The 18,893-nt window shown below is 51.6% G+C and overlaps 2 protein-coding genes across 3 annotated transcripts in view; both read right to left on the reverse strand.

Annotated features, from left to right (window-relative positions):
• The window catches only part of CASQ1 (calsequestrin 1), a 12,553-nt gene extending 5,305 nt beyond the window's left edge, over window positions 1-7,248 (reverse strand). Inside the window, exons 1-6 of the mRNA XM_006168834.3 lie at window positions 6,979-7,248; window positions 5,207-5,291; window positions 3,924-4,024; window positions 2,151-2,262; window positions 1,736-1,809; window positions 1,280-1,410 (exon numbers count right to left, since the gene is read on the reverse strand). Of these exons, the coding sequence (XP_006168896.1) occupies window positions 1,280-1,410; window positions 1,736-1,809; window positions 2,151-2,262; window positions 3,924-4,024; window positions 5,207-5,291; window positions 6,979-7,248 (773 nt within the window). The remainder of the gene's footprint in view (window positions 1-1,279; window positions 1,411-1,735; window positions 1,810-2,150; window positions 2,263-3,923; window positions 4,025-5,206; window positions 5,292-6,978) is intronic.
• Window positions 7,249-11,293: 4,045 nt separating this feature from the next.
• LOC102483255 (sodium/potassium-transporting ATPase subunit alpha-2) overlaps window positions 11,294-18,893 on the reverse strand; it is a 97,943-nt gene continuing 90,343 nt past the window's right edge. For both annotated transcript variants that reach the window (XM_006168836.2, XM_006168835.1), the window contains 4 exons: window positions 16,369-16,502; window positions 16,156-16,257; window positions 11,874-11,965; window positions 11,294-11,604 (listed from right to left, as the gene is read on the reverse strand). In XM_006168836.2, the coding sequence (XP_006168898.1) occupies window positions 11,576-11,604; window positions 11,874-11,965; window positions 16,156-16,257; window positions 16,369-16,502 (357 nt within the window). In that variant the 3' untranslated portion in view covers window positions 11,294-11,575. The remainder of the gene's footprint in view (window positions 11,605-11,873; window positions 11,966-16,155; window positions 16,258-16,368; window positions 16,503-18,893) is intronic.

Here is an 18,893-nt window from a genome sequence, read left to right on the forward strand (position 1 = left end):
CATATGTGGACACACTTATCGTGCAGGCTGAAGTGGGGGGTGTGAAGACCTTGTTAGAAACACCTCTCTTCTCTCTCTCAAGAAATAAGTATATAGGGAACCAGCAGTAAGCATAATGGCTATGTTGCTGGACTCCCATGTAGTCAACCATGTTTGAGTCCTGGACCCGGTGGCTTAAACTCACGCCGGGTGCTTGTGCACGCGTGCCCAGGATCCCAAGAGGAGAATGGAGGAGAAGGGATTGCAGCATGGCCATCTCCCCGGGGGGGGGGGCGTATGATTTCTCGCTTTCTGTCAAGTGCATGCGCCCTATAGCAAAAACCTCTCCAAAAAAAAAAAAAGAAAAAAAGAAAAAAAAGGAAATACCTCTCTTCTCTTTCTCAAGAAATAAGTATATTTAAGCAAAACAAACAATATATAAACTTTTAAAAAATTCAGTTTCTGGACCAGCAGGTGGTATGGCAGTTAAGGCATGGGATCCCACATGGCCAGCTTCACAGTTCGAGTCCTGGACTCAGTGGCTTGAAAAACACCCCAGGCATTGGGGCCAGCAGGTGATGTGGTGATTAAGGTGCTTGATTCCCACATAGTAAACTGCGATCTGAGTCCTGGACCCAGTGGCTTGAAAAATCACACCAGGCACGTGTGCGTGTGTGCCCAAAATCCCAGGAAGAGAACAGAGGATTAGGGTTTGTAATGTGGCCCCCCCCAGAGGGTGATTTCTCATGTCCCCTTTCTCTGGTGAGCACATGCATCCTATGGCAAAAAAAAAAAAAAAAAAAAAAAAATGCCAGGCACATGTGCATGTGTGTCCAAAACCCCCGGAGGAGAATGAGGAAGGGACTTCAGCGTGGGCATCTCCCTTGGGGGTGATTTTTTACTTTCTCTGCCTTTCTCAGAATGTATGTGCCTAACAGAAAAGAAAGAAAAAAATTTAAAATCTCAATTCTGAGGCTTCCTCTTTCGCTCAGAGTAAAAGGATTAAACACAGTCTAGAGATAGAAAGCACGTGCAGTCCCTGGAAGACCACCACACTCGCCCTCGTTTGTCGATGATTAAGTCACAGTCAGCCTCTCTGTGAACCACGCATTTGCGGAAGACCATCTCTGTGCGGGGCTTGAGGCTAAGTACCGGGGTGCACAATGACCTGCGTACCCAGGAGCGTCCACATCCAGATGTGCCTGCACCCCTGGCTAGCCCAGCTCCCCGGCGGCTAGAGCCCTGGCCCCCTCACAGCCTAGGGAGCAGCCAGCCTGCTCAGAGGGGTGCCTGTCCCCACCTCCTGTGCTCCTCCACGAAGCTGACGATCTCCTCTTCGCTGTTGGGCTTGTCGGGGATGGTCACGGGCTCTTCCATGAAGGCCTCGTAGAAGTCGATCTCGTTCATCTTCAAGGTCAGCTTCTTGGCCACCTGTAGGGGAAGGAGCAGGGGGGTGGAGCCGGGGCGCAGGGTCTTGGTGAGAAGCAGTATTACAGGGAACAGTTATTAGGGAAGGAGTCCTTGTCACTGCCACTGTGACGCTGGGCAAGCGTCTCACTTCTCTGGGCTTTGGTTCAACATGAGAGGGGTGGGTAAGATCAACAGCCCTTCTTCCGCTCTAAGATCTGTGGGGTAGGAAAAGCCCAGGGTGGGGCAGGGAACACCCGCCCCCCCCCCCATGGGTTCAGGGGAAGAGAACAGAGGGCAGAGGTGTGAAGGGCACCCAGGACCCACGATGGCCCCCGGGGAAGAGAACCTTGCTGTCGAAGGTGGCGAAGAAGGGGATGTAGGGATGAAACTCCTCGGCCGCGTCCTCAAAGGCCTTGTAATCTGAGGGGATAAGGTAGAGTCTGTCTCTAGGCAAGCCAGGGTCTGCCAGGGACCTGTCCCCCAATCCCCGCCTCTCCCTGGTCCTCTGGCAGGTGGGGCTCCTCCTGCAGCCCACCCCCTCTAGACCACCCCTGAGAGGGGGTAAAATGCAGCAGTGTGTGGCCACAGCCATGGCCAGGGAGGTGGGAGGCCAGAGGTGGGGTGCTTTCTGGGGGGCCCCAGGGCAGTTGATGGGTTGAGCTGGGCAGGGGGTTGGGGGTAGAGATGCTAAGCTGACGGGCCAAGTGGTGAGGCTGGACATGGGGGCCAGGGAGGGACGGCAGAGTCTGAGGGTCACCCACGCTCTGAGTCCTTGCTCTTGAAGTAGCCGATGAGCTTGATCTCGTCCTCAATGTTCTCAAAGGCCTGCAGCTCCCGCTCTCCCTCGATCAGCTCCACGGGGTCTTCCAGGACCTGGAAGGGTGGGGGCATTGGAGGACGCCCCAGGGAGTGTCCACCCTCCCAGGCAGAAATGGAGAGCGGCCTAGCGGGGAGGAGGCTGGGGACCAGAGAGAGGGCCTGGACGGTGACGGTGTGTGTATGTGTGATGTGTGGTGTGTGTTCTCTATGCGATGTGTGTATATGTGTGGTGTGGATGTGGCATGTGTGATGTGTGTGTGGTATGCTATATGTGGTTTGTGTGTGGGGAGTGTGTGTGCTATTTATGGTATTGTGGTACCTGTGTTTTGTGGTATGTGCGGTGTGTGCAAATATGTGTTCCATGTGTTTATACTGTGCATGTGCATTGTGTGTATGTAGCAAATGTGGTATATGCGTATGTGGTGTGTGTTGTGTGCATTATGTGTAGTGCACATGTGTGTGGTATGCATGGTATGTGGTATGCATGTGTCTGCTGTGCATGTGTGTGTGCAATGTGTGGTCACTGGTGTGCATGTGTGTATAGTGTGTATATATGTGTGGTGTGTATGTGTACAGTCTGTAGTGTGTGTGGTGTATGCATGTGTGTGTGCAGTGTGTGGTCTGTGTGGTGTGTGTCTGTGGTATGTATATGTATGTGGTGTATATGTGTGCAGTCTGTCGTGTGTTTATGTGGTGTGTACATGCATGTAGTTTATTTGTGTGCAGTCTGTAGCATGTGTGTGGTGTATGTGTGTATGCACACGTGTGCACACATTATGTGGTCTCTGGTATGCACGTGCATGTGGTGTGTATGTGTGGTTCTGTGTGTGTATATAGTGTGTGGTCTCTGTGTTGTGTATGATGTGCATGTGTGTGGCATGTATATGTGTGTGGTATGTATGTATGCAGTCTGCAGTGTTTGTGGTATGTATGTCTGTGTGCAATGTATAGCCTCTGTGTGGTATACTTGGTGTGCATGCATGTGTGGGGTGTATGTGTGTGTGCAGATGCGCACTATACGGCCTCTGACTGGTGTGTCTGGTGTGCATGTGTGTGGTGTACATGTGTGTGTTATATGTATATGCATGTGGTGTGTACATGTGCAATGATATGTATGTGTTCAGTTTATAGTGTGTGTGGTGTACGTGTGTGTGTGCGTGCGTGTGCAGTGTGTGGTCTCTTTGTGGTATGTTGGTGTGTGTGTGTGGTGTGTATGTGTGTGTATGCAGTGTGTGATCTCTGTGTTGTGTGTGGTGTGCATGTGTGTGTATGCATGCACACAGTGTGTGGTCTCTGTGTGTTGTGTCTGGTGTACATGTGTGTGTGTTGGGCATATGCATGTGGTATATATGTGCATGTGGTGTGTATGTGTGCCATCTATAGTGTGTGTGATGTATATATGTGTGCATGCACTCAGTGTCTGTCTCTGTGTGGTGTGTCTGGAATGCATGAATGTGTGATGTATATGTGCACAGTCTGTATGTGGTGTGTGTGTGTGTGCATATATGTGTGTGTGTGTGCAGTGTATGGTGTCTGTGTGGTATGTCTGGAATGCATGTGTGTGTGGTGTACATGTGTGCAGTCTGCAGTGTATGTGATGTGTGTGTGCAGAATATGGTCTCTGTGTGGTGTGTCTGGAGTGTAGGCATGTGTGGTATAAGATCGGAGCCAGTAGGGATGGGCCTGGTAAAGCCAGGTCTGGCCTGGGGCCTCACATCGAGCAGAAACTCCACCAGGGTGTCCGCAGAGAACTCGCCGTCGTACTCGATGACCTCATCTCCCTTGAACACGTAGACGCTGTCCTCTTCGGTCAGTCCTGGGAGGGAGTGGAGGTGAGCCGCTGTCACCACCTTCCTACAGGTCCCAGGCCCTGACCTTGGCTCGCACATCCCATGGTGCCAGCGAGCCTCGGCTCTCCCACCCTGGCTGCACCCGCTCCTCGGTCCTCAGCCCCCCAACTCCATGCTATGCCTTGGATTTGACCCAGGAAGCTAGCCTGGCCCAGGGTTCCCCAGGGAGAAGGGGCCAGACAGGGTGGGAGAGGGGACATGAAGGGGTCCAGAGGGGACATGAAGACCCCAGCACTACGTCTCCCTCTGTGCCTGCCATGACCAGGGCGGATATTCATGCTGCCCCTCCCAGGACGCCAGCAGCGGATTCCCAGTCCGGCCCTTTAACTGCTATTACTGACCAGATGACTTCATTATTACTAACCACCCCTCTCCCACCCACATCCGGAGTCCAGTCCCAGGCCTGTGTGGCCCCCTCGTGGCCGGCTGCTGTAATGCCCAGCCAGGGCTGTGGCTGTGGGTGGGGCGGGGTGGGAAGGGTGTTTGCAGAGGCCCCCCCCATTGTCCCCACCCCGCCCCCCCTTAGCCACGTGTTTTAGGTAAGTATAAAGAAGGCCACCAGGCCAGCCAGCAGTGACTGGATCAAGTCTTGGACTTGGTGGCTTGAAAACCATGCCAGGCACATGTGAGTGTGTGCCCACAATCCTGAGAGGAGATGGAGGGGACGGGATTGCAGTGTGGCCATTCTCCCTAGGGAGTGTGTTCTCATTTTCCTCCTCTTCCTCTCTCTGTCTCCAGCAAGCTCATGTGCCCTAACTTTTTTTTTTAAAGGAGGGGAGTCAGGTGGTGTGGTGGTTAAGGTACTGGACTCCCACTTGGCCAACCATGGTTCAAGTCCCAGACCTGGCAGCTTGTTTTCTCATTTTCTCTCTCTCTCTCTGTCTCTCTCTGGTGAGCACACATGCTCTATAGCAAATTAGAAAAAATAATAATAAATGAAATGAAATGAATAGTTCTTTAAAAAAAAAAATAAGCCACCCCCACCTCTTTCTGGAACTACAGCATGGGACCCCCAGCCATAACCTTCCCAATGTCAATTTATTCTCCCCTCTTTTCAGATAGATGTGGAGGGAGAGTTCCCAGGCCTGCTGCCAAGTCCTCCATCCAATTCCTCTTGAGCCTCACCTGCCGCCTCCTCTCCCCCTTACCTAGTTTCTTGGCCACAGCTGCGTCCTTCTCAGAGTCCACCAGCCCGAAGCCAACACCCTTGTCTTCTAGGACTTGGGCTGCTAACTGGAGGGAGGGGGTAGGGTTAAAATTAGCCCCAGCGTTCTTATTAACCTCTGTCCCCTTCTTGGGCTTTCAAACCGGGTCCACTGGGGTGTAGGGAGTAGAAGGTTGCCCTTGATCCTACACTAACATGGCTAAGATCCAAATGAGCCCCCAGTTCCCTGCAACCCCGCCCGTTCCATTTTGAGTTCAATGTTGTTTTAGCTCATGAGTGTGCACTGCTCATTTTCATGCACTTTTTATGTTGAACTGTTGATGTTGCCCTGCTCCTGAGGGTGCTGAGGAATCTGCTTCAGAGTGACCGAGGTCCAGAGGCCAAGCTGGTGGGGTGATGGGAGAAGTCCCTGGGATTCCTCAGAGTGACCCCCAATGGGAAGATTATGTGGGGGGTCTGGCCGTGTTGCTGAGGAGTAGGGAAGGCTTAGAGGTCACCCCCAGAGACTGGGCAGCTCTCCTCCCCTTTCGCACACTACCTCAGCCTGTCCTTGTGTTGGGGACAGTCACGCCCAGGCACCCATGCCCCCATAAGCCTCCCAGCTCAGCACTCAGCCTGATTCACTCTGCCGTGGGCACAGCTCACCGCTGAACCCCGTCCAGCACAGACTGGGGTGCCGAGATTCTCGGGAGGACAGGGCAAGGAGGTGGTTGGCAGGTGGGTGGCCGGGGATACTGAGCACTTGGGATAAAAATACCCACTCATTAATCAGACTGCGGGTTCCAGCACCCAGCAGGGATGCATAGAAACGGGAGTCTGCAGTCCTGGTGGCTCACCCTGAAATGATCCAAGCTCTGGCCAAGCTGGGGCCTCTGTGCACTACCAGCTCTAGAAGGGGCTGCAGCGACCTGGACTTGGGCACTCAGACGCTTCCTGCTCCCACACCTCCCAATCTCCCCCAACAAGGCGCTTTAGACTTTATTTTTGTAAACAATAACTCTTCTCTCCTTTGGGCCCGAAGGCAGATTAGAGATAGGGACACTCTTCTCAGAAAGGGATGTTAGGGAAGGCATTCTGAAGCCTCCTTCGACAGAAAGAATTTTCCAGTGACGGCATCCTGCTTGGTCCAATAGAGATGGATGCAGATGAGGGAGGTGCTGGGGTAGCTGGGAGGCCAGCAGGCATGGAGTTGTGTAGGGATATTTAAATACTTAACCATTAGCTACATGGCATGCAAATAAGGTCTCGACAACCTTCAGAGTTGTGCTCAGTTTAGGGTGCAGCCCCAGAGAGATGGAGGGGAAAAGCCTGCTGGGTGAGGGGCGTGCAAGACACCACACTGCAGTCCCCTGGCCCCCAAGACCTCCCTTTTCCTTCCCGTCCCCTGTCTTAGCCAAACCTAGCACTGTCGTTCTGCGATAGCACCACCGACAACGCAACACGGAGGGGAGAGCCCCTGCAGCCCCTCCAGCGACCTGCTCCTGTCCCTCCTCCTGACCCATTTTCAAACCTGGCCTCTCCTGGAGCCCCACAATGACCTAACTAGGTAGCACTTCTGGGTTCCTGAGCCTGTTTCTCACTTGACTAAGGTCACCGTCACCTACCACTTGAGTCCAGCCGGTGAAGCTGGGGTTCTGCCTCACTGACCCTCACTCTGATTCTGTCCTCCCCCCAAAGATCTGCGTGGGCCTGCAGGGTTGGGGTGGTGCAGGCGGAGGCGGTGGGCGTGTTCTGCAGCCTGCAGGCCCCACTCACCTCCAAGATCAGCTCCTCCATCTCAAACTGCCTTTGGGAGGCCTTGTCATCCTCCGGGGGCTCGTGGTAGAGGAGGGCCAGCACCTCGTACTTCTTGAACACATTCTTGTAGTTCTTCGCGTTGACATTGATCACACGGTCCACGCCGTCGTACTCGGGAAAGTCCAGCCCGTCCTCCCCGCGGACCCCCGGCTCAGGCGTCCCTAGCACCAGCAGTAGCAGCAGTGTCAGCCGCACAGCTCTGGCCCACAGTCCGTCCATAGCGTGCATGGGGTTAGCGGGGGGTCTGGGTCTGCTCTCCTGGTCCAGGGGAGACTAGCTGGGGAGGGAGGGCCCCCCGGGTCCCGAATCTTGAGGTAGAGGCTCAAGGTGGGGGGTGGGGAGTGGCCCAGAGCAGTGGACCGAGGACACTGCTGGGTCCTGCAGAAACTGCAGACAGAGACAAGAGAAAAAGGGTCAGGAGGAGGAATAGGAGCAGGGGGCGGGGGCAGGGAGGGAACCGGAGCTGCCCCCTAAAATTGGCAGCCCTTGGTCCCCACCTGGTCCTGTCTAAATATGTCTCTGAGGTTGGCAGGGGAGACGGATAACCTTCTGAGGCCAGGACGGCTCCATGAGGGCCGGAATCCTCCCCTCCTGCACCTCTCCCTCAGCTCCCTCGGCTCCTTCCCTCCCACTCCTGCCAAGTCCAGGGCTCCTCAGCCCCTGTCCCTGCACCAGCCCAAGAGCTCATCGCCATATTAAGAAAGGAGAAGGGAGAGAGCGACGGGGGCTAAAAATAAGACCAGATGAGTCGGAGGTAAATGAAGCTGGCGCTGGGGGAGGGGAGGTGGCGGGTAATTAGGGAGGGGGGGAGCAGGGGTAATTAGGAGATGCAGTGGAGGAGAGGAGGGGCTGCCGGTGGGAGGCTAACTTGATAACCCCATATAGGACAAAATGGGGACAAGTGTGGTTTCCGCTCTGTCCTGAGACCTGGAGTCTTCTGTAGGTGAAGTCTGTTTCTTTGATTCTGTCTTTGGGGAAGAGGGCAATCAAAGTGCAGTCCAGGCTGCAGGCAGAGACCCCTGCACTTTCCTTTAAAGAAGCAGGACCGAGGATGAGGTCATTCTCTGAATAAAAGATGGAGCCTTGGCTCAGCTCCTGGCCGTTTCCTCTGCTCCTCTCAACGCTCCTAAGCTGGGAGTGCAGGGAAGGACGGGGCTGGCCTAGGTCCCGTCCCGTAGAAATGCAGGCGTGGGGTTTCGGTGCCCGTAGGCCCAGGATGCAAAGGCGAATGTCAGGTGACTGCCACGTCCTGTGTGGGCTCTCTGAAGTCCTGCAGGATGGTGGGAAGCGGGGACTCCCCAGGCCGCCCCATTCCAGGAGGGCCAATAGCTACTGTTCGTGCCCGTGTCTATGACAGGATGAAGAGGAACAGAACGAACACGAGGCACACATGGAGACATGGGCCGTGTGTCCTCAGCCAAGCATGCTGCTTAATTTTGTGCACCCGAGATACAGAGCTGGGGTGGGGGCTTTAATTTCTGCACCCCTTCAGGGAGCTGAAGACAGAGGGGGTGAGCTCAGCTCTGACTGCCTGGGAAGGCAGGCGCCTTGTCAGGGCCCTCTGCGGCTCCGGCCGTGTGCAGGGAACCTGAGGCATGAGAGCGGCTAGTTGAAGGTCCGACACTCCAGGGTTGGTACAGTGGGTAAGTGCTGTGCATCGGGAGCTGGGTCCCACATGCTGACTGTGATTCGAATCCCAGCTCTGGCAGCTTGAAAAACATGCCGGGTGTGTTTGCACACGTGCCCTACATCCCAGAGGAATGAAGAAATGGAGGAAAAAGGATCATAGCACGACCACACCCCATGGTAGGGAGTGGGAGCTTTCTCTGCCTCTGGTCGGTGTACATGGCCTCCGGCAATTAAAAAAACAAAACAAAACAAAACAAAAACAAAACAGCAAAGTCAACCCCCCTCCCCCCACTCCACCCTGTGGTATGCCTGATTCTGGTGGGGTAGTGTTATTTTCCATGCAGAGAGGGGGGAATTATTTGAGCAGAGTAACTTTGCCGCCCTCCTCTGGGATGGCTTAAGGGGAGGCCACAGAAAATCTTAAGAACAAGGCAGGAGAGAGTCCGAGTCCGAGGGAGACAGCTGTCACTAGCAGGAGCGGCCAGAGCGAGCCTAAGCAAGGTGCGGTGAGCTGGAGAGACAGCCTCTCTCCCAGAATCCACAACTGAGCAAGACAGCTGGAGAGACAGGCGGGCTGGCCAGAATCAGATGGCGCAGAGGACAGCCCAGCCCTGATTTCTCACCCTGCTGCACTCGGACCGGCACTGGATACTGCGCTTACTCCCTCATGAAGCTGGCCCCTGGGAAGCAGGACTGTGAGGTCAGGGGCCAGCCCCGTCTCCCGCCATCTGCAGCCACCAGATCGCATCATCCCTTTGCGTCCCCCACTCTGTGCTGCCTGGCTCTGGTCCCAGGCTTGCCCTGCCCACCACCGGCACCCCTCCGCCCCTTCCTCCTGTCTCTGGTGCTCGGGTTCTGCTTTCTGTGCAGTCCCCTTCCCTCTAGGCCCCTGCTTTCAGGCCCCTGGACTTAACAAGCCCCAGCCACTGGTATCAAATGACCCCGAGTTGGGGCCTCTGTATTTTTAACCCACCAGACACTCAAGCTGCTGCTACTGAAACCCGAGGAGCCAGCCCCTCCACACTCCCCCTCCTCACCTCACCACACACACTGAAGGGTCTGGTTCAGCCTCGTCAGCACAGGGGAGGACCCCACACGGACATAGCCCTGTCCCTAGGAGACCTCGAGTTGGAAGGGGGCGGGGACAGGCGGGAGAGAGACCTCTATGAGCCCTGGGCAGGAGAAGGTAGAATGCTGGACCTCCGGAGGGCCTTCTCTCCGCTAGCCCCTGGCCTCATCCTCCAGCCCTGCCGGTGGCTCTTCATCCATCACTCCCTTATTTCCTGGTTTGCTGTGTTTTGTCTCTGTGTGTTTTGGACCCAGCCCTCAGTGGAAGGCTAATCTGAGCAGCGACCCAGGACAGAAGTTCTGGACTCAGACAGACTTGGTCTCCATCCGTAAAGCAGGGTGGTAGTAGGGGTACTCTGTGAACGGACTGATGGTGTGTGGAAAGCGCTCGATCCAGCGCCAGGTGTAAGATGGTCACTTAGCACACATTTTATTTCTTAGGTTAATTTATTTCTTCAAAGAGAGAGAAACAGCCGCTCGGAGTCCTCATGCCACAATCCATCCCCAACCTCAGCCAGCCTGGATCCCATGTCTGGTGTGCACAGAGAGGTCTGGACCTCGAACCCAGGACTTCCCACGTGGGTGCAATTTGGTTACTGTTGTGCCGTCCCCTGGTCCCATGTACTTTGTTTTTGGTCACAGCTGAGGGCTCCGGCCGCCTTCCTTAGCATCTGTCTCTAACCCTATTCACTTTGGGGCACAGCCAACTCTTCCCTCAGAAAGAGGCTGGGGTTGGCCCCTCAGGCAGAGAGGAAGAGGCCCACAGAGCCAAAGCTGGGAGCGGATGAATGGTGGGGAGGAACCGCTGGGTGAGGGTGGGCAGGGGAGAGGCTCACTGGGACACATACTCACCTGGGGACCACCAGTCCGGGTAGTGCAGGGGCTGGTGCTTTGCCTAAAGTGAAGCCTGTGGGGACTCAGAGAGCCTGGGTACAGCCTCTCCTGGAAATAGAGGCTGAGGGAAAAGGGGGGTGCAGAAGCCCTGACTCTCAGAGGGCAGAGGCTGCCCATCTGCTTGGAGTCCTTCCCTTGTGCCACCCCTTCCTTGGATGGGCACCATTCCCGAGTCATGGAGGCTCTCTAGACCTCAGGCTTTTTTTTTTTTTTTTTTTTTTTGATGCCAGAGGGCATATGTGCATCCCAAAGAGAGACACCAGAGAGAGAGAGAGAAGGCATCCCCACCCCACCCCCTGGGGCCTGGTCACACTGCAATCCCTTTCCCTTCATCTCCCATCGGCCAGGCTGGGAGGTGCTCTGGGAAATTCCACAGTCCGGCTGGCTGAGTCTGCCTGGCGGTGCCCAGTGTGGCCCTCAGCAGGGCCTGCAGCCCTGCTCTCATCCCCTTCATGTTAACTACCTCAGCTGGTTCGTCCTGCCCTTGATCTCCAAGCAATTGAAGGGTGACTTTAGGATGGGAACAGCCCTTAAGGGGCAGGGTTGCTTGATTCTAATTCCCTCCTAGCCTGGATTCTGGTGCCCAAAAGACTTTTCCCCACCTGGTTACCATGAGGGAGGGGGCGTTATGGTGATCCACATGGTCCCCAAATCAGATGAGATGTATCCAGCCAGGTGGCAGCTGTTCCAAACATTTACTCTTCAGACAGGCTACTGAATTCAACAGGATTATGCCCTTCCCCTGCTGGACTCCAGCCAGACAAGGGCTATGCTCCCCTCAACCCACCCCACCTCCTACCAGCAATGCCTGCAGTCCAGCTTCAGGAGTGCCTGTCTCTCATCCAAGGTAATTTATCCTAGTGTCTCTCTGCCTCCGATGCACATGCTCTCTCAGATATGTGGCAGCCCCACCCCACTCTGTGTCTACCACCCCCCATGCTGTGTGGTGCTCTCCTCCGCTGGGTTAGTAGTACGTCTCCCTTTCCACCCAGCCTGTAGAAGAGAAAAGAACAGAGTGACCTTAGAGACCCACCAAAGGGCAGTGAGGACAAGGCTGGGGACTGAGGGTCTAGAACAGGGCACTGAGGACTGGAAGGAACAGAGTGGAGAAGCCAAGGAGCATAGAGCTGGGGTCTGGGCACTGTCAAGGGTGGGGAGCAGGATGGGGAAGAAGCTAGAAGGTGTGAGGGAACCAGGTGAGTTGGAAGGATTAGTGAGGGTGCTGGTGGTCACTCATCAGGGCAGAACCCAGGGAGCCTCACCACCAGGATAGTGACGGATGAAGAACCTCCTGGTTTCATCATAAGTGAAGATAAAGATGCTGTAGGGAATGGAGCAGAGCCACCAGTTTAGCCTGTAGAGAGCAAGACACCCTGGTCAGTGTGGCCAGGAGGAGGCACTGCAGAGAAAAGTACCCAGGAATGTGGGTGTCCTATATTGTGCCTGAGACCTGCAGGGCACCAGAGTCAGCAAGGTCCCTCCCTTGGATGAGGTCAGAGCCCAAAGCATGAGGGATCCAGGGTGAAGAGGAGAGGCATGAGACAGAAACAATAAGCCAGTGATGGTAATAGGATGAATATCCCATTCCGAGGTACATACAATGTTCATGGACATCACCTCCTGACTTTCGTGATGTTGCCGAGTGAGACTCCTTTTGCTTCTTTCATACTCCAGGCCTTTAACTTATGAGGGAAAGGCTGTTTGAATGGGATGGGTCAAAGACATTCCCCAGATAGCTAGTGTGGGTATGTTCTACCAGGGAATATGAATAAATACACACACACACACACACACACACACACACACATGACAAAGATGAAGATTTTTTCTTCCTGAATCTCTTCTAGAGACCAGGAAGATGGACTCTGGGGAGGGATTGAATCAGGACTACAGTTGTACCCTTAGATGGCAGGGAGGAGAACAGATGGCCTAGACCAGTGCTGGCCAACAGTAATAGAATGGGGGCCACATGATATTTAATATAAATATAAATAGTATAATATAATTTAATATAAATAAACATAAATGTTCGAGTAGCCACATTAGTGTGGAGGGCATTAATGCCCTCCATACATTAGGAATAAGTAAAAAGATACAGATGAAATTAATTAATTAATATATCCAAAATATAATAATTTTAACATATAATCAATATAAACATTACCAATCTTTTTTTCCATAAGGCATGTGCACTCACTAGAGAGAGACAGAGAGAGGGAAAGTGAGAAAGCGCCTCCCAAGGGGTATGGCCACACCTCAATCCCTTCTCCTCTTGAGATTTTGGGCACATGCGCACATGTGCCTGGCATGATTACCAAGCTGGTAGATCCAGAACTCAGACCATGGTTGGTCATGTGGTAGTCCAGTGCCTCAGCCATCATGCTACCTGCTGCCCCAGAAGTATTTTTTAGGTTTTTTTGGAGAGATTTTTCACTATAGGGCACCTGCGCTCACCAGACAGAGAGAGACATAGAGACAGAAAGTGAGAAATCACCCCCCGGGGGGATGGCCACACCGCAATCCCTTCTCCTCCATTCTCCTCTTGGGATCTTGGGCACGCACGCACACACGCCCGGCGTGAGTTTTAAGCCACTGGGTCCGGGACGTGAACCGCGGTCGACTATGTGGGAGTCCAGCGACATAGCCATTACGCTAACTGCTGGTTCCCTATTTTTTAGTTTTTTATAAGGTGTGTGTACTCACCAGAGAGAGACACAGAGAGACAGACAGACAAAGAGTGAGAAATCATCCCTAGGGAGGGATGGCCATCCTGCAATCTCCTCTCTTCCATCTCCTTCCAGGATTCTGGACATGGATACACACGTGCCTGGCATGATTTTCAAGCTGCTGGGTCTGGGACTCAGACCGTGCAGTCAGCCATTTAGAATCCGGCCTTAATCGCTATGCCACCCCCACTGGCCGAGAACTGTTTTTTAGACTGAGTCACACTTGCTGTGATCTGTCTGCCTTAGCCTCCCAAATGGGACTACACCTGTGCACACCACTGGCTCTTTTTCAGACAGTCTTGCTATGTTGCCCAGGCCCGCTTCAGGCTCCTGATCCTCATGCCTCAGCCTCTCTGAGTTTCTGGAATCACAAGTACATGCTATTGCTTCCAACCTTTAGGATGGACTGGGAATTGAACCTGGGCTTTCCATGTGGTCCTAGCATATGGAGCCCAGCCTCTTAGCAGCTTGCACCACTGCAGCTAGGCCAATGTAAACATTGTTTTTATTTATTTACTTTTTAAAATTAACTATAGGGCATATGCGCTTGCCAGAGAGAAAGAGAGAGAAGAAAAGAAAGTCAGAAATCACGCCCTTGGAGGATGGCCACATGACAATCCCTTCTCCTCCATTCTCCTCTATGTATTTTGTGCACACATGCACACGCACACACACATGTACCTGGCATGTTTTTTCAAGCTGCTGTATCCAAGACGCAACCATGCAGTTGGCCATGTGGGATCCAGCCGCTTTAACCACTATATCACTGGCTGGCCCAATGTAAATATTATTAATGAGAGAGTTTATAGTTTTTTCATTCTTGGAAATCAAGTAAATATTTGTAGCATGTCTCAACTCAGGTACTAATTTTCAGTGGTTAAAGGGAAATGTAGTCCCATCAAAACATTAAAATTGTATTGTATTTCATGCTGCTTTAGTTTTTAACTTTAGATGAATTGATATGAAAAACTTACAAATTCAGTTCCTCAGTTCCACTAGCCATCTTTCTAGGGCTTAATAGTGAGGACACTACGCTAACTACTTTTTCTTGTTCCAAACTTATTCCCAGGGGGCCTGGGAGTGTCAAACATTAACAGAAACCTACAAACTTAACAGACCATCGGTAGTGGGATGTTACATCTTGCCCCAGGCATGGCGTTTTATGATGTCTTATGTCTTAGAATAAAGCTTGAACATTCTTTTCGTGATGACTCTCAAGAGAAGAGACTTGTGATTTTCTTCAACCAATTACTAATATAAGAATTTCAAACTCACCTATAATCTATAAGCCTCCACTTCCTGAAGTTCCATCCTTTGGGGCCAGACCATTGTAAAAGACTTAGGCTGATTGACAACTCTCCTGCCCTCAAAACTATATGAAAGGAACCACTGCATTTCAGCACCCGAGAAAGACACTCTTGCCTTTCCCTGGGTTGTTCACTCAAATTTGTGCTCAGTAATAAACCACCCTAATTATTTTATTTATATTTTTTAGAGAGATTTTTGCTATAGGACGTGTGCACTTGCTGGAGAGGCAGAGAGAGACAGAGAGAATCAGAGAGACAGAAAACAAGAAATCATCCAGTGTGTGGGGGAGTGGCCGCATCGCGATCCCTTCTCCTCCATTCTCCTCTTGGGATCTTGGGCATGCACACACACGCGCCCGGCGTGAGTTTTAAGCCACTGGGTCCGGGATGTGAACTGCGGTCGACTACGTGGGAGTCCAGCGACATAGCATTACGCTAACTGCTGGTCTCAAAAAATTATTTTTAAAATTTTGTTTATCATTATTATTGTTAAAATTTGCTACAGTGCATGTGTGCTTACCAGAGAGAGACAGAGAGTGAGAAAGACGAAAAACGAGAAGCAAGCTGCCAGGTCTGGGACTCAAACTGTAGTTAGCCATGTGGGAGTCCAGCACCTTAACCATCACACAATCTGTTGGTCCTGCCAATATCTCTTATTAAACATGAATTGAGCACCTACATTATATAAAGCATCATTTAAAACACTGTAAGAGGAGGCCAGGAAGTTGCATAGTGGTTAAGGTGCATTTTGAGTTTGGATCTGACAGCTTGCTTTCTCTCTCTCTCTTGCACAGGTGTCCTGTAGCAAATTAAAACAAAACAATACAAAACCATAACAATGTTAACTACATTAAATAAATAATTCTTCAATTAAAAAAAAAAACACTGCAAGAGATGGAAAGTTGAGCTAGGTATGTAAATTCACAGGAAACAAGTTGGAGAAGTGCAGAGCAAATCACTGACAGTAGCAGAGGCTCCCTCTGCCAGTGGGGTAGCAGAGATGGGAGTGCAGCCGGGACTGGTTTTTTCTCTCTGAACACTGAAACAGAATGTTTTCACAACATGGACTAATTCTAAAACAAAACAGAAACCTGGACATGGAACAAGTCGAGGTACCAGACAATAAAAATTTTCATATGCCCATTCATGTATATACATATTGATACATATTTGCATCAGCTAGGCCTAGATTAGGTTATTTTTATGGTTACGTCAGCTCCAAGCAATACACTTGCTTGGATGGCTACACCGCCTAGCATCATGACAAAGACTCCAGTCTGGTAAGCACTGGGAAGTCCACTAAATTTGCATGGCTGGTGGGTTGTGATGGCTTGGCACAGTCTCCAACACCTCCCTAAACAAGAGTCTTTCAGAGCACAGAAGCCTCTCCTTCCACCACAGAGTGTAGCCCCGCCTCCCCAGGCAGCTCCTAGCTTGTGACTGTTCTGTTCAGACACTTGCTTCCTCTTGTGGGCTCTTCCTACGCCCAGAGAAGCTCACCCCGTACTCACTTGAGTGGGTACATTCGCAGGGCCACGTCCATGCCTGGGCAGTAGGACAGAAAAGCAGCCAGGAGCGTCTCCTCCAGGATCCCAAACAGCAGGATCTTGTTTCTGGGAAGAAACGTTGATGGGCATATTGGATGTGGGAGGAAAAGGAAGGGGACAATGGCCTCTCTGGGTGCAGGTTTGGAAGTCGTCGGGGCCTTTAAGTGGGACAGTCACCTAAAGAGGCCCTGCTGGAAGATGGAGTTGCGGCGGGTCTTGCAGATGATGAGGTCACTCCACTGCACAACCACGATGGTGACAAAGAAGGCCGTGTGGCAGGTGAACTCCACCACCTTCCGCTGCTCGAAGGTCTTGGGGGAAGCCGGGTAGAGAGGAGACCTGAGCATCAGAGAGGTGTAGAGGCACCCCAGGACTTTCTACCTCCCCTGCCTTCTAGGCTCCCCGGGCCAAGTTAGATCCTATAACATCTCACACACACTAGGTGACTTCAAAAAGTGCAGAAGGGTAAATTTATTTTGGTGCAAAGAAGAAAGAAACCGACGCGTGATTTTTTCATGAGACACATTTTCTACGACTTTTTTGAAGACCCTTTGTGTCTCTGTCTTAGTGTGTGTTCACGTTGTTATGATGTGTTTGTATGTTTTTCTTACCCAGCTGAGAGCTGCTCAAGGACAGAGACCTGTGTCATCTTTGTGTCTTCCTTCCTGTGCTTAGTTCAGTGAATGGCATGTAGCAGGGCTCAAGAAACATCTACTAATTTTTTTTTTTTTGAGAGGTTTTTTTCGCTATAGGGCGTGTGCGCTCGCCGGACAGACAGAGAGAGACATAGAGACAGGAAGCGAGAAATCACCCTCCAGGGGGGATGGTCACGCTGCAATCCCTTCTTCTCCATTCTCCTCTTGGGATCTTGGGCACGCGCGCACACGCGCCCGGCGTGAGTTTAAGCCACCGGGTCCGGGATGCAAACCGTGGTCAACTACGTGGGAGTCCAGCGTCATAGCCATTATGCTAACTGCTGGTCCCACTAATTTTTTTTTTTTTTTGAGAGATTTTTGCCTTAGGACAAAATCACTTGCTGGGGAGAGAGAGACAGAGATAGTGAGAGGGAAAGTGAGAAATCAACCTCTCCTCCCAAGGAGATGGCCATGCTGTAATCCCTTCTCTGTTCTTCTCCCAGAATCTTGGGCATGCACACATGCATGCCCGGCATGATTTTCAAGTCACCAGGTCTGGGACTCAAACCGCAGTTGGCCGTGTGGGAGTCCATCGATGTAAGCACTATGCCATCTGCTGGCCCCAATGGTTACTAAATTAATAAGAAAGTGGGCTTAGAGAGGAGACAGAGATAGGTCAGAAAGGAAGGTGGGGCCAGAGGCCAATGTGAATACACAGGGGAAAGAACGCTTCCTAAGAGACATTCATTCATTCATAAGTTTCAAATAAGGGACTCAGAGTCTAATGGGGAGGATAAGTCTGCTGTGTTGGTCTAACAGACAGGTTTTAAAAGAGATCATGGAGGGCCAGTGGGTGGCGGGGTGGTGAAGGCACTGGACTACCACATGGCCGACCGTGTTTGAATCCTGGACCTGGCAGCTTTCTTTCTCTCTCTTTCTCTCTCTCACTTTCTCTGATGAGCACAAGTGCTTATAGCAAATTAAAAATAATAACAATAAATAAAATGAATAATTCTTTAAAAACAGAGCAAGATCATAGAAGGCTATGGGAACACGAAAGAGGTGTATTTAAATTCAACTGGAGAAAAAGCCTGTTTTTTTAAAAAAAATATTTTATTTAATTTTATTCGTCTTCATTATTTTTTCAATCTGACTATAGGGCATCTGAGAGAGAGAGAGAGAGAGAGAGAGAGAGAGAGAGACAGAGAGAGAGAAAAACAGAGAAAGGAAAAGCAGGAAAGCAAGCTGCCACGTCCAGGACTCGAATTGTGGTCGGCCATGTGGCAGTCAGTGCCCTGCCACCTGCTAGTCCCAAAGCCTATGTTTTAAAAAATAAAACAGCACTGGGGCCAGCAGGTGGCATGGTATTAGGGTGCTGGACTCCTACATGGCCAACCATGGTTTGAGTCCTGGACCTGGTGACTTGCTTTCTCACTTTCCCTTTCTCCCTCTCTGGTCAAATTGAAAAATGAATAAATAAATAAAGCTAAATAAAATAATTCTAAAAAAAACTCCAGCATGTTTATAAATTACTCATAGGGCAAATAAGAAAGTCAGAAACACCTGTGTCGCACCCTGCACAACAACGAGATACTACATATCAAACCTCATGGGCTGTGATGAAAGTTGTGTTTGGAGAGGATGATCCAGCCTTAAATGATTAGAACACAAAGACCGAAAATTGATGAGCCAAGCACTGCACTTAGAATCACCACCCGTCAGCATGTTGGTGCGCATCGGGTGCCACCTCGCTGTCCTTTGCTGCAGTCGCCCCTGTGACCTACGTCACTCCCCGTCGCTTCACCAAGTTTCAGCTTCTGCCTCACTGTTACTCCACTCTAGCACTTGTTTCCTCTCGTCCAGTTCCACGGGGTCGCAGTCTCTGATCCCCTTCTCCCAGTAACAGGGTCCTTCACTCCTGGTCTGCTTGCTTGCCCCCAGGGTGACTCTAGATACTGTCTTTTCTTTTTCTTTCTTTCTTTTTCTCCTTCCTTCCTTCCTTCCTTCCTTCCTTCCTTCCTTCCTTCCTTCCTTCCTTCCTTCCTCCCTCCCTCCCTCCTTCTCTCC

This window comes from Tupaia chinensis, unplaced genomic scaffold (genome assembly GCF_000334495.1).
Source record: "Tupaia chinensis unplaced genomic scaffold, TupChi_1.0 Scaffold146187_1, whole genome shotgun sequence".
NCBI classification, from domain to species: Eukaryota; Metazoa; Chordata; class Mammalia; order Scandentia; family Tupaiidae; genus Tupaia; species Tupaia belangeri.